This window comes from Heptranchias perlo, chromosome 17 (assembly GCF_035084215.1).
Source record: "Heptranchias perlo isolate sHepPer1 chromosome 17, sHepPer1.hap1, whole genome shotgun sequence".
Lineage (NCBI taxonomy): Eukaryota > Metazoa > Chordata > Chondrichthyes > Hexanchiformes > Hexanchidae > Heptranchias > Heptranchias perlo.
This window is the reverse complement of record NC_090341.1, coordinates 16,287,513-16,307,726: the sequence shown is the minus strand read 5'-3', so window position 1 is coordinate 16,307,726 and position 20,214 is coordinate 16,287,513. Positions and strand designations below refer to the sequence as shown.

At 38.8% G+C, this 20,214-nt stretch overlaps 1 protein-coding gene across 2 annotated transcripts in view; it reads left to right on the top strand.

Annotated features, from left to right (window-relative positions):
* The first annotated feature begins 380 nt into the window (after nt 1–380).
* The window catches only part of atrip (ATR interacting protein), a 34,054-nt gene continuing 14,220 nt past the window's right edge, over nt 381–20,214 (top strand). Inside the window, exons 1-11 of one of the 2 annotated variants that reach the window (XM_067998616.1) lie at nt 381–474; nt 1,771–1,901; nt 2,533–2,931; nt 5,009–5,091; nt 7,139–7,309; nt 8,219–8,337; nt 11,152–11,315; nt 13,003–13,110; nt 14,535–14,639; nt 15,232–15,358; nt 16,986–17,720. In XM_067998616.1, the coding sequence (XP_067854717.1) occupies nt 1,889–1,901; nt 2,533–2,931; nt 5,009–5,091; nt 7,139–7,309; nt 8,219–8,337; nt 11,152–11,315; nt 13,003–13,110; nt 14,535–14,639; nt 15,232–15,358; nt 16,986–17,720 (2,024 nt within the window). In that variant the 5' untranslated portion in view covers nt 381–474; nt 1,771–1,888. The remainder of the gene's footprint in view (nt 475–1,770; nt 1,902–2,532; nt 2,932–5,008; nt 5,092–7,138; nt 7,310–8,218; nt 8,338–11,151; nt 11,316–13,002; nt 13,111–14,534; nt 14,640–15,231; nt 15,359–16,985; nt 17,721–20,214) is intronic. The other variant, XM_067998617.1, reaches the window with a different exon arrangement.

Genomic DNA, 20,214 nt, shown 5'->3' with positions numbered 1-20,214 from the left:
AGATTAGTACAGAGTAATCCATTGCCGCTATCACAATACTTAATTTAGAATTACAGCAAGTAGTATAGCTGTGGTAAATAAAAACAGAAAATGCTGGGAAAGCTCAGCAAGTGAGGCAGCATCTGTGGAGAAAGAAACAGAGTTAACGTTTCAGGTCGAAGACCTTTCATCAGAAGCTTATTTTGCGTGAGGAGTAAAGATTTTTTTTTGTTGAAAAAGTACCATATAAGAGCAATTTATTCACGTGTTCCAGCTAATGTTATTGATACTTCAAAATGCATTTTCGAAATACAATTTGAACCTTGAAGGATACCATAGGCCTACGGAGCACCAATCGGAAAGCTGTATGGAGGGATGTGTGTGCGCGCGGTCGTTACGGGTGAAAGCAAAGGGTTGATAGGGTGCAGCTCGGGCGCGCTGCTTCATGCAGACAATATGGTTGTTAGGAGGCGGCTTTTAGGATTTTAAGCACACGTGAGTAATGGAATTGGAGCCTTGCAGAGTTTTAATTCCACATAGTGATGAGTTCAATTGGGTGCCATTAAGTTATTAAGAAAAAAGTCTGTTGGAAGGCAGACGCGCGACTTCCTGACTTGTTAGCCTTGACCCTTTTGAGTGGGAGGAGGACAGTGAATTCACCACTACACAGAAGGAGCCCTTTTCCCCTCCTTTTAATGATATTAAACACGCTGTGCTGTTTGTAACAAATAGTGTGAACAATGTTCCAAATTGAGCTCGCGTTAGCTTCCCAGACAGTCTGGGTATATAATGTGTATTTCGCGAGCAAGTTGAAAGATTATTGCCATCCAGTTTTCTGAAATGGGTTTTGCTAAGTTCCATGTTTTGTGTAATTTATAATTAAATTGCAAAGAGAGAGAAATGTGGTCTCCAGCATAATAGATCCTCCATATTTAAAGGGCTGGGATTTGCATCAAAACTAATTGTGGTAATTTGTTTAATTGTTTTTCACTTTGCTTGGGTATGACTTGGGCAAATCTGCAAATCATACCAACTGATTACTTGCCAAAGTTGTTATACTTTTGAATTATTGTTAAATTATCAAGATCACACTATTTATATTTTTAAAAAATAGAATCCTGGCCTCAATGGAGCCTTTGATTTGAATTTGTTATCCAGCCACCCTGCTGGAAGTTAATCAATCTAAAGTGTGACCCATGGCTAATTTCCTCCCTCTATCTGAGGGGCACAGGCCGATTATGGCATCCCGCCGCTACTTTGCGGAGATCAGCCATAGAGTAGGGATTTTCCTGTTCTGTATGACTCATGTATGGCCATAGATATAAGATATTCACTAACAAATTCAATAGGGAATTCAGGAGAAACTTCTTTACCCAGAGAGTGGTTAGAATGTGGAACTTGCTACCATGAGGAGTAGTTGAGGCAAATAGCACACATGCATTTAAAAAGCTGGATAAACACATGGGGTAGAAAAGAATAGAAGGTTATGCTGATAGGATTAGATGAGGGGTGGGAGGAGGCTTGTGTTGAGCATAAACACAGGCATGGACCTGTTGGGCCATATGGCTTGTTTCTGTGCTGCACAGTCTATGTAATTCACTGGATAAGCTCAGTTGAGCCACGTGGGGAGCCTACTTTCCACTTTCCCCTTTTTAGTTTTCCTTGCACCAGACATCAGATCCTAGTTAAAAGAATGTGCAGGTGATAGGTTCACAGGTTGTTGCCAATACTTCTCTGTAGCCAGGTCCGAGAAGGTATGTGAAAATTTTCTCCTTCCTCCCATCCTTTTAGGAAGGTGCAGCCAACCTTTTCTCAGCATCTCTCTACAGCAGATCATGAAGCTGCCAGGTGCAAAATTGCATATGTGAACCTGTGTTCTATGTAACAAATATTTTTAAGCAAGTGCTGCATGGTTGACTCTGGTAAGTTGTGAATATTGTTTCAAGTGAGTGTAATATTGAAGTACATTGTGTTTTGTTAGATATTTCTTATTTGTGAAGTGATGTGCCATAGCTGTAGCTAGAAAAGGCTCAGGGGAGATATTATTGAAGTATTTACGATTCCTAAGAGAATAGATAATTTAAACTCACAAACTTGCCACAAATTTGCCACAAACTGTAGATGCAGGGAGCATAAGCTCAAACTTAGAGGAGGGAAAGTGCACACAGTTTAGATTTAGCTACTTTACGCAGAAAGTGGTGAATGTGTGGAATGGACTGCCCAAGGAGGTGGAAAAGGGAGAATTGTTTATATATTTGAGGTCGCGGTCAATTTAGGGTCTGACCAGATTGTGTTTGCAGTTCTTTGCATTTCTATGTTCTTATAATTGTCCATGTTGTACAAATATTGCTGATTCTTTTTCTGGATTGAATAATATTTGTCAGGAATGTGTTTTATTTTGTGGATTAAGACAGTCGTTTCTGGAAGTGTCTGCTTTCTATTGGCCTGTTGTGAGTGAGATGAAGTGTCTTCTTTTGACCAAGAAACATGGTAATTGGAGGATGAATACTGTTCATAACATTTTTGTTATCTATTGGTTGTTCTGACTTGCAGGGGTAAACGTTGGAACAATGTCTCTCTTTGTGAACTCGGCAAAGAAACGAAGCAACTCCATTATTTATAGTGTGGAAAAGTTGCCACCAGAAATTCCAGTTTCAACCTTTTCAGGGTTATCAAACCGAGGAAAGAAGAATGTAAGCCATGACTGTGAAGGATTTCCACCGAACAAGCGTCACAAAGGAGAACAATTAAAAGACACAAGAGCAAATGAAGATCCCTTTGGAGATAATGAAGACTTCACTGCTGATGATTTGGAGGAACTGGATATTCTAGCCTCGCAGGTTTTAATTCAGGATGTGAAGCCTGTGTCCAGTGCTATGAGCGCATCAGTGACCAATATGAAGAATAGCAGAGAATCTTCAGTATTGAAAAATAATGCAAAGGAACTTCATGGTAATTTAAATGTTTTTAATTCCAGCATTTGTATTTTGGACTTAAAGCTGATCATTCGTAAAAGTTCTAAAAATATTTTTTTCCTGCAATTTGCTCCTTTCTTTCTTGCTAGCTTACAGTTACTTGGGCACAAGTTCCAAATGGGCATTATTTACATGTAAGTTTTCACAGTTTGTCTTGGCAAGCCTTTCGACTGGGAGTATCATAGCCAAAATCGATCTTGTCACCATTCAACATTCATACGCATACGTTCTCCAGTGTAGGTTGCTAGATAACAGCATAATAGATAATAAACAATTAGGAGTGGGATCCATGTCTGATTTTACCTCATTAACTGAGAGATGCTGAGGCTAATTGCTGTGCACCTACTCGTACCCTAGCTGAGGTAACTAATCTTAACAGGGACCAGGGAATGAACCTGGGACCCTCGTGGTCTGTGTGGTCTAGCTAATCTCTGCATAAACTTGTCCCTCGTTAATTTATAAAATAAGTTTATTTAAGTAGCACCTATAATCTGTAAAATATTTTTTAAAAGTTGCTTTCCATGGCCATGAAATAACTAATATACAATAACTTTTCAATCGTCGCTACTTTTTTCACACACCCATATAGAGTTCTGAAGAGACACTACCATAATGTACATTTATGTAGCACACCTCATAGAAAAACATTTTGGAGCACTTTACAAGGAGGAGAAATGGACACCAAAAGGACATGAAATAACTTGTAGGGAGGAGACCAAAGCCATATTTGAAGAGAAAGGCTTTTGAATGCAGAGAGAGAAGTAACTAGGCACTGGTTTGGGAAGAGAATTCCAGAAGGCAGTGGCTGAAAGATCGGCCACCTATGGTAGTGTGGTGAGAAGCAGTAATCCAGTGTTAGAAGAACGGAGGATAAGGGCTGGGATGCATAGCTAGAGGAAGTATCCCAGACGGGGTGAAGTATGGTGGTGGAGGGATTTGAAAACAAGATCGGTGATCCTGAAATCCATTCATTGGGGCATGAGAGGTGATAAAGGCATGGATAAGGATCTCAGCAGCAGTGGGAGAAAGGTTGGGTCATGAGGTGAACAAAGACAATCTAGGGTAGATTGGATGTGGAGTAGAAAGATTAGTTTAGAATTGAAATTGTGCACTACTGGGTACACTCTGAATAAGTAGCTAGTGTGATTGATGAATTCTGAACCTGTATTTTGGGGATTGCATTCCATAATTTGCCTCTTTATAATTAGGACCACTTATTTAAGGTGAACTGAGTAAGTGCAGTACTTCTCACGAATTTTACTGGTGTTCTGTGGTTTGTATTTCAGGATTCTGTCCATTTTGTGTGAAAACTGCAAATCAGTGGCCATGGTCATTGGTGTGCATATTGAATTCCTGCTTGTACTATTCACTTCCCTGAAACAATTAATCACAGCCTACAGCTGCAATATGACAGGTGCCAATCGACGTGGGGGTCAGATAGTAAATGGGTTAGAGGGTTAAGGAAAGAAGTGTAATGGGTTGAGTAAGTTGCAAGATTTGGTGAACAGGGTGCGATATTTTGGGTTCACATAAGGACTGTGTGGGGTAAATAGTAACACAATGAAAGAGTTAGAGAGGAAATGATTTACAGTTACATGTGAAGTATAAGAGAGAGAGGGAATAGGGTGTCTGAAGGGATAAACTTAGAAATGATTTCAAGAAAGGGGAGAGAGACACAAAACAGATCAGGATAGAGAGAAAGGAGATACATGGATCGGAAGGGAAAATGGAGAGATGGGGAGGAAGAGACAAACGGGAGAGAAAATTTGGACAGAGATTGTGGGAAAGAGCAATGGGAACATAAGTTGTGGAGAGAGGTGCAAATATGTGGGATGAGAGGTGGGGAGAGTTGTGGTTGAGAAAGAAATAGAGAAAGACAAATTTTGGGGTTGTGTGAAAGATGGGAAGATACTGTATATGTGTGTGTTGTGCACACGCTGGAGAAGAAGATATAACGGTTATAGAGCGAAGGTTATGCAGAGTTGGGGGTGTGTACCCAAACTCTACAAATTCCAATTTAACCACCACATGACTTTCCTGTTCGTTTTTCACAGGGAATGGTCTTATTCAATGTAAAGATACTGATTCATTTGGACTTGAAGTCCTTCAAGAGCAACATGACAAGCTGAGACAACAGGTATTGTACATGATGTTTTTCTACTAAAATGGTTGTTACTGAATCAAGCTGACAATTACTACTGTTGGCTTGCCATTTGTTTGTTGACCACCTACCTTAATGACCCGTTATCAGGAATTTCCTGCTCCCATTGAGAAGTTCCTGTTTATATTTATTTGGTACATGTTGTTGACAGTCTGTTAGTGTCTGTATTTGTATTGATTGAGTCTATTTAGTAACTTAAAGAATCCATGCTGTATCACTGTGTGGCCAGCTAATGTGCTGGATTAGTGGTTGTTGTAAGTTCTGAATGTACTTGTTTAATCCGTTGTGATCTTCAGCAAGGCTGCTCCAGTAAAATTTGACATGGCTTGCAGACAGGCAGTCCAGATGTTTTGCAATTTTTAGATTAGTTTGAAACTTTCTGTGCCTTTTCATGGATTCATTGTTACCTCTGTTAGATTAACAATCCACATTGTAACCTGAGGCTTTCCTTTCTTTATAGTGCATCCCATTGTATTCAGCCACATTGTATTATGCTGTGAATCGAGTACAATTATTTAAGGTTTTTGGTTGTTAGTGATCCGTTTACTAACAAAGCTATACTTATGTTTTTTTTTCCCAGGAGGCACTTTTTTAAAAGAACTTTAACGTACAATCATTATTTGAAAAAATAAGCAGTCATGTGGTTGGTCTTGGGTTTCTAATAACAAGCATGAATTTTCTCAGTGATGAGAGCACCAAAAAGAAAAGCCTGTACCTCATTTTTTATAGATGTTGAGCGGAACATTGGAAAATATGCTTTGAGGCTAGATTATGTTTGGAGGCCTTGTTTCTGAATTCAATAACTTGAAAACTATTCAGTGGGACATTACAAATTTGTTCATGGGACTTAAATCTTGCTTTTCCCTGAATTTTGATATATTCTGATAAAAGCCAGGATGCCTGCTGATGATGCCCATTCTAAGACCAAATTGTTTTCAATCAAAATACACGTTTACTTTGAAACTAAATGGGATATGATGATACTCCTTGTCTGTTTAATTTTCTTGTACATGCAGTAGCTTTGCAATAGTTTAACTTTTGGCTACTTGATATAGCTGACAGGTTTTTAAAAAAAAATCAATTGCGTGTTTTGTCTGTAAATCTAAGATTGCTACCACTCTTAAATTTTTTATAAAATGTTGTTAGTGTTCCTTTTTGATTTTTAAAAAATATATATATATATATATATATATATTCAGCGGTTTTTTTGGTGGGTTCTCCAAACTATATCTTGCAAGTGACCGGATAATCTTCAGCCATCTGCTGGGAGATCTAGTTGACTGGCATGCTCATTTATTTTTCACTCAGCCTTGTGGGGAAGCATCAAACATTTGTTTGAACTCCTTCCTGATGACTTCGGTGAGAAGAGAAAATCTTGTATACACTCTATTGGATAATTAATAAATTGCCATCACAATATACTCCTAATGTTTATATGCTGTTTTTTGTTTCAACTGTATGTTTGCCCCATTGAATTCTGCTCTACCTTCCCCAAAGAGACATTCCAGTTCCTCTGTCTGGTAAGCAGTTGACTTCTGCCTATGTAGGTATAATTGGCCACTTTTTGAGATGTACAAGAGGTTCCAAGGTGACTCATTTTGTGATAAGTATCCATGAGTGGAAACAGGTGTTCCTTTTCTGAGATATTCCCTGGTTGAAATGAGAAATTGTACACTGGTACATTCGTCCTACCTCAGTTAAGTTAAACGATAATACAGCAACTCACCATCAGAGTGCCTATTTTTATGGTTTTTGATAGATTATATGCATTCATAAAATTAATGGACTTAAACTACAGAGTTCAAAACCAATCTTGTATGTACTTGTGTTTGCAAGTTAATACTGTAATTAGTCTTTTGGTGAACTTTTGAATTTGTAGCATATTCTACTTGTTCTGTTTCACACTCTCATTTTAGAATCCTGAACATAATGAACACTTGTATGTGACATATTAAATGTTTGACTTTATTGATGCTATTCTGTGATTTTCTATATGCACTAAAAGTGAGTTTTATTAATGTAGTTTAATGAAGTACAAGAAGAACTACAGGTTAAAAATGGTGAAATCAGAGTTTTGCGAGATTCTTTACGGCGCTTGGAATCTGAGTTGGACCAGCAGAAAAGGCTGTATCTACTCAGTGAGAAGGAAAAAACAGAAGCACAAAACCAAAGAGAAAGGGAGCTCTCCAAAAAGGTATGAGAACAATAAGAACATGGAACAAGAAAGACTAGTCAACCCACCAAGCCAGCTCCTTCAAAGGTCATGTACAGTCTACCCTTTCGGGAATTTAATCTCCCAAAGAAAGTTATATGTAAATATGCACTGACCTCCAGTTCTCTGTCAGTGCTGCTCTATAATCTCTGTTAAAGGATGCAGCAGAGTGATTTCAGTTTCCCCTTGTGTGTGGGAAAGTGCCTGGCCTCCATTCAGTGTCTTCCCACAACTGCTTGTTCAAATTTGGAACTTGTGTAAGTAATCACATGATGTGATCTTTTTTGCCATTACTGCAGTGTGTTGCTTCACTGTGCTGCTGTAAGATAACGTTATTGTAATCCTTTCACTATTTGAAGGGTATTTTCAGCATTGAAAAAAATTTTCACTGCATGCTTTTTTTAAAAAAAAACAATTTTGGTTTCTCATTTTCCCTTTGTCTCTTGAATGCACTGTATGGCATGCTGCAGGCAGCCCTCTGGTACCTTGCTGATGTGGTCGTTCATGTGTAAACTAAGACAGTGAATATCAGCAGGCTACTTGACCATGGAGGCCATCACGGTTGAGCCCTAAGGTGTTCTCTTCCAAACATCAACATATGCAGCCTTCAGGATAGGTTCTGGATAACAATTGGAATGGGACCCCTGCCTTTTTCCCCCCCTCCTCCCCAGCCCAGCTTTATTTTTATTCCCTAGCCTAAGGATCCCTGAAGCACAACTGTGGTCCCTTTTGAGATTAGCTAACTCAGCAGAGATGATTTTTTTGCTACTTAAAGTTTACAAGGGCAACATGTTCATTTTAAATTAATTCATTACACATTGACTACCAGCTTACTCTTCTGTCTGGGTAAAATACATTTTTTGTTAACGCTAGTGCTTTTATGAACTTAAGGTACAGTCACTGCAGTCTGAACTACAGTTTAAAGAAGCCGAGATGAATGAGCTGCGTACAAAGCTCAAAAACTCTGAAAGAATGACCAGGTCTGCAGTCCCAAGTGTCGCTAAAATCAGGTATGTGAGTGGAGTAAAATGTGTGTTCTAAATTTGGCTGTTCAAGAAGCATTTAATAGTAAGAAAATTCTTACGGTTTTGAATTTCCCCCTCTAGTATTTATAATTCTGTTGCTTACTCTATAAAGAACTTAGTGGTCCCATAATATATACTCTAAACTTGCTAACATAACGTCTACAAAACCTTTTCTGTACAAAAGAATGGGGATTGAAGTGGACAGTAAACCAGGTTGTACAATTTTTGCAGACTGGTTCATCCAGTAAGAATGGCTATTAGAATGCTTTCCTTCCAAAAGCACAAAAAAAATAGTTTAAAAAATATTATTTAAAACTGATTGTCAAGGAGTATATATTTTGCAACATTTATTGATCTGTGTAGAGTTTAAAAACCATGACCCTTACTCAGGAAATCAGTTTGTATGAGATGATAGTTTTAGACCAGAGAGGCACCACTGGTTCAGTCTGGGCCTGAAACATATCCATTTTGCTGTATTGGGAGTTGAACATACATGTTCTGACCAGGAGACAAGTGAGTGGCATATAATGAGTGGATGGCAATTTGCCTCCTTTCTTGTGGGGAAGCTTCCAGCTCTCTCTCATCTGTGTAGCCAGGGTAAGGACCATAAAACATTTCTCTTTTTAATATAAAAAATCAATTTCCCTCGTTTTTCTTTTCTTTCACGTTTCTGTCACCTGGAACTAGAAGATAAACATTGTACACTACAACAAAATGGCAATCGAGATTCTTGGACATAATGCGTAATCTCAGCATTTGTTTAGTTCCTAAGATCACTGGGAAGTTCATAGATTGAATGTTCTCACAAATTCTTTGCCCAGATCTGTTTTTGGCTTGGGTATCCCTGTAGAGTTGAGAGTACTGTACTTGGGACCTTTTATTTTAATCTGTTTGCTCATCTCATAAGGAGGTTAAATTCTTGTGGCTGAAATGTGATTAACCCTTTGAATACTGAATTTCTCTGGCAATTCTTATGTATCAAGTTTTTATTTTTATAAGTTCAAACTGAGTGAGAACTTTGTGTGTTGAATATTATAAACTAGAATAAAGGGAGCATGAACTGGAGTATGTTTTGCTTTTCTGCCGCTCTTTTCTCCCCAGTCTCATTCGTGGGTGACGTGCTTCTGGGCCTCTAACAATACTGACGTGACCTAGCCACAAGGAGGTATGCAAAAAAACTGCCTGGGAATAGTCTTTGCCCCTGCTCCTGGGAGCAGTGTGGCTGAGATCTGCAAATTAGAAGAATTGGGAAATCATACCTACATCTACCAATGCTGTTACTCCAGAATATAAAACAATATGGAATGATGGACTATTCTTTCCACAGGACATGTACAATACGCCCAAGGGTGTTGGAACAAAGCTGGAATATCTGTTTAAATTACTTATGTTTGACCATTTACATTCTGTGACTTGATGTTTTCATATTCCTAGCAGCTCAGGAGTTATTGTCATTGATCATCACTTCTATGCTTTTTCTTACAACCTATTGTCTTGTTGCTAACCAGATATTTATCTGTTTTTTTTAAAAAGGGGATTAATTAATACAACATTAGCTACTTTTGTTGGGAGTCTGTTCCACATATCCAGCACTCTGAGGAGACAAGGGGCTTCTAGTCTGTAGTTTTGTTGCAGCTTTGTTAATTTCATACTCTAGTTCCTTAATTGTACAGTCACAGTCCAAACTGAATAATCTGCTTCCATTTGTATTGTCTATGCCTCTCAGTATTTTGAAGACCTAGATCATGATTCCTTTCAATCATCTTGTCTTTTATAAATACTAGTTTATTCTGTGAATCTCTCCTTAGAACTTTAAGCTCTATGTCCTGAAATCATCTTCATTACTCTTGTTTGCAACATCTTCATTAAATCATTGTACTTTTTGAAGATAAGATGCCCAAAATTCCAAATATACCTCCCCAATGATATATGCAAAGTTAAAATAACTTGATTTAACTTATAATCAGATATTTGCGGGGTGTCTCAAGAACGTGATTTGTCTTGATAAGAACTTCACGCTGACTTTTAGTGAATGACCAAAATTCATATCATAATCATTTCCTTTTCCACTTTGGCTAATACCCAAATTTTTGCCCCTTCATTTTCTGTTTCAGTGCTCATTACATTTTTTTTGTCCACATCAGAGCCATGTCCTATTTCCTTGGCTATAGCTTGGTGCTATTGCAAATCTATATAATATATATCAAAAATTGCATCTGCTTGCAAATATAAAAATAAGGGCAGAATGTGTGACTTAAAAATGGGGACATGAATTACGCTTGTGAACCTTGACGCAATTTCCACCCCCCCACCCAGTTTAAACCCGCTTCATCTGATGACGACACTTTGTCTTGATTCCCCTTGTGCAATGCTACAGGAGAGTAAATTATTAGTTATAATAAAAGCACTTTGCTCCATATTGTTTATATAAAAAAAATGACAACCACAAGGAATCTTGAGCAGGCCCTCGTGAGCTCAGCTTGTTACTGTCTCACAGCCAAATATTTTCCCTTTTAATTGTCACTGTTCTAATGCCAAGCAAGTTTTCAATTTAAGCTGTCATTTTTTAAAAAAGGTTTATCAAATGTCTTTGAAAATGTTGATTGTATCTTCTATATAAAATTGAGTTGTTACTTTTTTTTATAGCTTTAGTTAAAATTACCCACTAATCCATTGAGGATTTGTGGTATTAAGGTGCTAAGTTCAAATTGTTGGTGATATTTCTATTCATTCATACATTAATCTCTAACATTTGCCTAAATATCTCAAATATAGCTATAAAAACAAATATCTCTTTAGCCCCAGGAAAAGTTCATCTGGATCCATAAAACCTGAGAGCAGTACTTCCCCTCAGATTGCAAGGACTTATTTTCCTGATAAAAAGGCATTTTCTGCAGAGATGTCTCCTCTGCATTCTGTTTGTTCTGCTCCAGCAGCTAACCAGCTCTTAGCTGATAAAGAAGGTGATGCTGTTTTCTCACTTGACATGTGTGTTTGTTGGATTGTTATGTTGCATTAGGCTGTAATTATTAGGGACTTGTAGAAAATTATTTTATGAATGTTTAAGATGAAATCCACGTCACTTGGAACGCTGTTTTTATCTATACAATTTTGGTATAGGCTTTATTCATGACCTACAGTAGTTTAGCTAGTATAATTGTCATGCTTGTAATTTTTAATGTTATAAAGCATGCTTTATCTGTGCACACCTCAACATACAGCTCCTTTCTTTTTGACTGATATTTTTAGGTTTTAATCGAAAGGAATTGCTGGAATGCAGTTTAGAGCAGCAGAATCCATTTTCAGCAGCGTCATAAATTTTCTTAAAATAAATCTATCACTGTGGTTCTAGTTGCACGTATCAAACTTAGTTTGATTGCAAAATGCTGCTCTTGCTAATGTTAGAAAGAGATCAGGTTAATGAAATATATTTGATTTAAAAGAACCAGCATAAATAAAACACTTTTAACATAGTTTGTTCAGGCAGGATGTGAACATCAAATAGCTGATATATGGAGAAGTATCCTCAAAAGTGTTGGAAACAATAGAATCATTGTCGAAGTACAATGAAACAAAAGAAAATTCTTCAAAAAAAGCTTGCATTACAAAAACAGAAACACAAGAATACTGTTTCTGCTTGCTTCAGATCTGTGGTCTTGGAACTGCTCCAGAATGGGCAGCCGCAGCTGTGGGTTCCCACTAGTTTGCATATTGACCCTATTTCCATTAGAGTTGTTGATACTGGGACAGATGTAATAGGCTAGCTGCCATGTCTGCCCTGTACCTGACTCTGGACATCTGCAGAGGAATATGACTTTTAAACATAGAGAACAGAGTTGAAGGCCTGGCGGTATAGATAATTGGAATAACGTGCCATTGCTACATCCTGTCCCCTGGGTTTTAAAATAATGTTGAATCTACTGTCTGTCTGCCCTATCTCCCCCATTATAAATCAAATAACCAGGTGAATTATGTTACCTCATTTTCTTCCTCTATTCGTGCCATTTATATGTTATACTGAGAGCAACTACACTGCTAAATCGATTCACTGATATGCAATGCTTCATAATAGGTACTACTGTCTCATTTATTTGACTGGGGTGCTAAATGTTTCCATTTTTTTTTGAAAGCCTGCTATAAAATCCTGGGGTTGGGGAGATGTATCAAGTGAAGTGCAGCAGGCATTGCTTCTGGAGCCCCTACTGTTTATAATCAACATAGCACCTGGATTCAACAACACAATGAAAGTTGCAGATGATAATCAGGTGAAGGAGGACATTTGAGTTGCTGGAGCATGGAATAGTTGAAGCAGAGATCATTGGGAGGGTCAAGGCAGTTAAGGATTTGACCACGAGAATGAGAATTTTTGTTTGGAGGCATGGGGGGCTGGAACAATGTAGGCTAATGAGCACAGGGGCGATGGGGTGAGTGGGACTTAGTGTGGTTTAGGATACAGCAGCAGAATTTAGGATAATATGAAGTTTATGGTGGATGGGAGGCCAGACAGGAGAGCATTGGAATAGTTGAGTCTAGAAGTGACAAAAGGCATGGATGAGGGTTTCAGTGACAGGTGGGCTGAGGCAGGAGTCGAGACAGGCGATGTTATGGAACTGTTTATTAATGTTCATATTTTAACTCTTGCACTTACAGACCCAAGAGATTTAAAAGAGTTGCACATTGCCAAGAAGGAAATGCTTAAAAAAAGTCCCTCTCTTAATTCCATTCAGGGAAAATTCTTGCACAACAGACAATGTGAAGGTAAACAATCATAGTTGAATATATTTTAGAGGTTGTGAACAGACATGATTTAGCAGAATATGAGCTTCCTTCCTGCTTACCACAGAGATCAACCAACTTTGCTGTACAGGATGTTTATGCTCTTCATGGCCTTGGTCATGCAGTTTCCATAGCTTTAAAAACATTGGTACCATCTGGTATATGCCCTTGATATTTAATCTACACTCTCTTCCTTTTCTCCTGCTTTGTCTATGTTTATCTACATTGTCCTGCATATAAAGAGAATAGATGGAGTCAGTAAAGAAGAATGAATATTCTTTGTAGCCTGATTCAGGTGGTGCTTGTTTTCGCATGGCAAAATTTAAGTAAAGCTTCTGATTACTGGGGCAATTACACACCTGATTCATTTACTAGGCAAAGGATTTTTTTAGGGAACTGTATGTAAATGCTTGGCAATTAAAAGTTGCTTACTGCCTTCAAAGAGCAGATAACTGAGGTAAAGTTTCAAGTTTCTTTACTCTCCATGTGTTGGATGGAATTCCTAGATGCCAGTCAGTCATCACTGTTTGGACTCTAGGCTTCTGAAACATTGGAGGCATTGCCACCCTCTTGGGGAACTGGAGATACGCCACTAGTCACAGAGCAAACCTCTTAAAATGCATACATTAGGTAGGTTCCTGTAGTTACTTGAGTTGCAGCAATTGCCCTTCAAAGATTGCAAAGCTTTTTGAGGGTTGCAAAAAGTCAATACAAATGGTGTGTGACTATTCAGTTCCTGTGACCTTTGAAGGTGAGCTGGTGCTCTGAAAAAACTGCCTGCATACAGAGGACCTCACTGTGGATGGCATCCTAGAGTACCCTGGAGTTAAGGGAGGAGGGGGGGAAGCAATTTCTTAAGTAGAGGGGGATGTTAATGTGAAATGATGACACTTTCACTCTCAATTCCCTACATGATGAGCTAATGTTCTGTACCTTGCCACTGCATGAATGTCCAAAGAATCAGACAGGCACTTCCTCATTGGATGAGTCCACTGAAATCTTCATTTTGGCCCACATTCCCTCAGGAGCTGAATTTCTTCTCAATGGCAGCATTTTTTCATCCTTGGTTTTTAAGGCGTTAAATTCATGGTACTTGTGGATTTTATATGTACAGCCAAAATAGCATGGGAGGGAAGTATTCTGTCTGTGGCTTCACCCCAGTGTTTGCATTTTTTGGGGGTGTGGGGCGGGGGAGAAATGTGGGCAGTAAGATATAAATTCACTCCAGCTTTTGGGTTTTTATTTGGTTTATGTCATTTTGCGTGCCAAATATCTTACACTCATATATTTAGAAACAATGCAAATTGTAATTTAAGGTTGCAGCTTTGACACTTGGCTCAGTTCCTGTTATTTGGTTTAAAGTGTTTTGTCAGTCTTGGTGAAAGTGTTCTTTTTCTCCTCCTTAGGCCCTGCTGTGCCACATTCCATTTGTACTGGTGAGAGGAGGCAAGCAGCCTGGTCCAGTGCTGATCTTCAGATGGCCACTAGAACATGCAGAGGAAAGGCCCAAGGTGGGACTAGCTTAGATTTTTCGAGGCCTATATTTGGTGTCTCCTAATAAATAACACATTTCCTATCATTTAGGGGAAAATTAAGTTTAATCATTCACCTTTTTCCCTCCTGATCCTCACTTAGTGGTCTCAACTATCATCAGAAGCCAGTCCAATGACCTAGGTGATGAAGTGCCATAATTCACTGACACACATTTGGTCCTTTGGCCAATATGTTGATTTGGAGGTGCTCGAGGTGGAGGGTGTTAGAAATGGCTGGATACACAGACATTTCCTAGCTTGAGTGTCTCTGGGTTGGTATCCAGACTGGTCCATAGCCTCAAACTTTCTGTAACTGAATAGGGACACTGGGATGCAAACAGGCCACCCTTGCAACCTTTGTCATTGGAATTGGTCTGTTGCAAGAGGAGACCCACAGTGGTGGAAAGGGACTAAATTGAATTTATCTCCCACCAGGTAGGAGATGCATTAACATTTTAAATTGTGCAGATTGGGAATAACTTTACTTTTTAATTGAGAGTTTTCTTCAACTCTGCTTATGCATTATGAACACATGGTAATTTTTTTTATTGTGGAATTTGTGCTTCTTAAGGTGCTGTACTGATGAGCATACTGCTTAGCCAGCCAGTTGATCCTGGGACTTTGGGGTTGAGCCACCTTCTCAACAGCAATTCTGAAGCTTTTTCTGGTTTGGTCCAACAGCATAGTTGCCTTAGCGTGTAAGTATGACTTGCTACAAGTGAGGGAAGTAAATACAAATAAAGATCCATATCAGCCTCTGCTCAAACTAAACAGCCCTAAACTGATATTTTTAATAACAAATTGAAAGAATTTGACAGATTTTTAGTGCTGGTGAATAGTGCAAACAAATCTTGAATGAATAAATGATCTTATTCACTTAATTCTAAAGTTGGAGAAAGGTTCTTGGGAATAGTGCTTCAACAGATTATTTTGCCAAACAATTGCACTATTTCCCAGCACAATACCAACTGTGAACAGACTCTGCTTATCTGCTATGTTCCTTTTGTTGAAGGAATGGGGATGTGGGATGGGCAAATAGAGTTGTGGCAGTTATCAGCAGACTGAGCCAAATTGAGGGAAGTGAAATAATGTAATAATGTAATCTGACTTTTCGCTGAAGAAGTTGCTTTCTTTTTGAAGTTGGGACAGATCATTGCAGCTTTTATCTTTTTAATTTTAGTCTCCTCTTGAATTTCAGCAATATAGGTAAGAAATTTTTGAGTATTCAACCTGCCTCGTTAAGTTTAGTTCAGAAAATAAAAGCCATTCTGGACAGCTATTTGGTGCTTAAAGTGCTTTCAGCATGCAGTGGTCAGAAAAATGGATTTGGAAATCTAGCAATAGTTGAAACATCAAATTATCCTCCAACTATATTTTAAAACAAAACCTTGCTATGTTTAGATAGGCAAGTGAATTAGGTTCCAGACTTAGGAATTCCCTCCCAAATTCTCAGAATGTGAACTTTCCCAAACTCCGAGACCCCATCTCACCAGTTCTTGAATATGTACATATATTTTTTTACGCTTTACTCCATTCATTTTCCCTTAATCTTCTCTCCTTCATAGCCACCTTGACTGTCTCTTTCCTGTTTTTAGCTCATCCCTTCAAACGCTACACCATTTATATATATATTGTGCATATATATTGTGTATATGTTAACACATTATTCAAAAATGCCATTTATTTTAGCTGACATTCCATTTATTCCTAAACCTCTACAATTAAATGAAAACCTTCTATATACAATCATCAATTAATTAACTTCATTTCATTTCAATTTCTCACTGCCATTTATTATATTTTCCATTATTTTTAAGCAACATTCCTTTTATTCCCAACAATTAAAACATACCACTACAACAATACATTTTTCATTTGGATTATCACACCTATGGTACGATAATAGGATTTTACTCTAAATTGCATGTAACTGCTTTAATGTTCAGTTTCTTTTAAAACTCTAAAGCTAAAAACTGCTCTTTTTTTAAAAAAACACACAAATCAGTGTCTGACTTTCACGGTATGCTTGTTTAAAATAAAAACTTTGCTGTAGTATCTGGTAGCCATAGCACAGAGCATTTGGATTACAATCAGAAGGTCTGGATTTCAGTCCTGATCTTCACTGATATCTGGACTTGGCCACACGTGGACATGTTTCGTAGATGGAATCGTAGGGAGATCAAACCTACCAAGTTCACTCAGCCAACGTGGACCCAGATTGATGATAGCTGTAGAGGAAACCTCACCGGGTCTATGTCGAAGATGTGCAAAGTGAGTAGACAGAGAATAAAAATGTGGTATAATAACAATCTCTCATCTTTACAGTGGCTCTTCATCAAATGGGAAATCTTCTGAAGTCAGAATAAAAGGAGGCCTTTCAAGTCTAAATGAACTTCAGCACTTAGCTATGTGTGGCATTAACATGCTCATCTTTGACCAAGAATCGTCAGAAAAAAACTTGGACACCACAGAAGGTTTTCTCGGATCGAGAAGTCAAAATGACTTATCTGGTGCAGTTCACCTTTTGCCCCTAATAGAGTATTATCTTGGTACTTACTGTCAAGCTTTGCAGACTGAAAAAGCAGGAAGGAGCCCTTCTGGAAGCAGAAATTGCTGCTCATCCAGATCTGGGGAATATACTGCCTCAAATGTAGATGATTGTTTTAGTAATTTGGAAGACTTCGCACTCACAGCACTCGGTGTTTTATATCACCTTGTATCTCACAGTCAAAGCATTAGAAATTCCTTGTTGGTCCATACCTCCACTCAAAGCACTGAAGGTGGTACTGTCTCTACTGCACAAATACCGGACAAAAGTGCAACACCGACCAGGCATGGAAACGAAGAGGAAGCGGGGCCATCCAAGCTTCAAGAGGAGCATGTAAAGCCACAGGAACTGGTTGGCTCAGAACAGCCTCAACATCACTTGTTCAACAAGTTGCTCCAGCTTTGTGATCCTGTGGTTATGAGTGTCTCTCATCGAAGAGAAAATCTCCAGAACCAAAGCTTGAGAGTTTTAGGGAAGCTTGCTGAAAGCGCCACTGCCGAGCTCCTGCAAAGGTAAAGAAAGACCAAATATAATCTCTCATTGTGGTTAATAACAGTGATACTTGTCAGTGAAATTATAACCCCAGACCAGAAGGCCCCAGGTTAAATCCCCATTCTGTGCTGAGTTGGATGACATTAGCTGAATTCACAGTGTGGGTGCTATGATTATCCTCAGCTCCTGAGGGTTAGGGAAATTGGGCTCTAGGCTCTGGTTCCTACTCCTGATCATTATCTAGTGACCCTTGCAGATGGTGCGTGCATGTGAACAGGATCCAGCTTGACTGGTGCCTTTGCTGTTGACCAGCTTCACCATCTAGACTCTCAAAAATTTTTTAGAAGGGCTTATCTATGTGTGTCAGCCCAACATGGAATTGTCATTGCACAGTGTCTAGTCTGTTCTATGGAAACAGTATGTTTAATAATATATAGTACGAATAATAGTGACAGCCAGGTTTGGAACATTTGCCATGATTTTTGAAATTGATTTTGAAAGGATTCTGTAACAAAACTTCAAGTAAAATGCTATGAAAAGCCTGCTATTACAACACTCCCAAAAATGAACTGTAAAATTGCAGATTTGTTTGTCCTCTGCCATATTTGTTATATTAAATAATGCTGCAACGTCAGCCAACACCCAATTGACTACTAGTTAAATTTTTTTACTTGTGAAATAAATTAGATGCAGCCAGAAGTACTTTAAAATTACTTGAATGCTTTGTTTAATTTAACAATGATAAACCAGACTTCTTCAGTTTTATGTTTAAAATGTTCATGACAGCAGTTCAATTTAGTTTAAGGTTGAGCCTTCCAAGTAAATGTAAAAGTTACAAAACAATACAAATGTTATGGTATACTTGTTTGTTGAACAAAATTGTTTATCCAACCTACAGATCACTGATTACACTAGCAGTTACTCTGATGTTGTGCAGCCTTTCAAACACTAAATTACATTGTGATTTGTTGCTTATCAGGAAAACAGAAAACAGTGGAGTAATTCAGACTGTGGGCTGTGTTCCAGAACATGATCAAGTGTTTTGCAGATGCAATTGACCTTTTTTTGGGCCAGAAAGCAGTTTTTAAAAAAAAAATGTAGGATCATCAGGCTTGCTATCTGGTGGGCTTCCCATGTTTATAAAATTGGTACAGGCTGGGTGAATTTAGCATGCTGGTGTGCAATGTCTGGAGATTCATGAGAAGTCTTTTATAACCAGTACAAACTGCATGGTGCACACTGACCCAAATGTCATAAGAACATAAGAACATAAGAAATTGGAGCAGGAGTAGGCCAATCGGCCCCTCGAGCCTGCTCCGCCATTCAATAAGATCATGGCTGATCTGATCCCAACCACAAATCTAAAGAACACAAGAAGTCGGAGCAGGACCCGGCAACATAGCCCCTGGGCCCTCTCCGCCACCCACAGGGCATTGACCGATCCGAACTCAGCTTCATGTCCAATTTCCTGCCTGCTCCCCATAACCCCTAATTCCCTTTACTTCTAGGAAACTGTCTATTTCTGTTTTAAATTTATCTAATGATGTAGCTTCCACAGCTTCCTGGGGCAGCAAATTCCACAGACCCACTACCCTCTGAGTGAAGAAGTTTCTCCTCATCTCAGTTTTGAAAGAGTGGCCCCTTATTCTAAGATTATGCCCCCTAGTTCTAGTTTCACCCATCTTTGGGAACATCCTTACTGCATCCACCCGATCAAGACCCTTCACAATCTTATATGTTTCAATAAGATCGCCTCTCATTCTTCTGAACTCCAATGAGTAGAGTCCCAATCTACTCAACCTCTCCTCATATGTCCGCCCCCTCATCCCCGGGATTAACCGAGTGAACCTTCTTTGTACTGCCTCGAGAGCAAGTATGTCTTTTCTTAAGTATGGAGACCAAAACTGTATGTAGTATTCCAGGTGCGGTCTCACCAATACCTTATATAACTGCAGCAATACCTCCTTGTTTTTATATTCTATCCCCCTAGCAATAAAAGCCAACATTCCGTTGGCTTTCTTGATCACCTGCTGCACCTGCATACCAACTTTTTGATTTTCTTGCACTAGGACCCCCAGATCCCTTTGTACTGCAGTACTTTCCAGTCTCTCGCCATTAAGAAAATAACTTGCTCTCTGATTTTTCCTGCCAAAGTGCATAACCTCACATTTTCCAATATTATATTGCATCTGCCAAATCTCCGCCCACTCACCCAGCCTGTCTATATCCCCTTGCAGGTTTTTTATGTCCTCCTCACTCTCTACTTTCCCTCCCATCTTTGTATCATCTGCAAATTTTGATATGTTGCACTCGGTCCCCTCCTCCAAATCGTTAATATAGATTGTAAAGAGTTGGGGACCCAGCACCGACCCCTGTGGAACACCACTGGTTACTGGTTGCCAGTCCGAAAATGAACCATTTATCCCAACTCTCTGCTTCCTGACCTATTTGTAGTCCTTTCCCTGTTGGGTAGAGATGCTTAATGATCATCCCATTCACACTTGACCAAGCGCC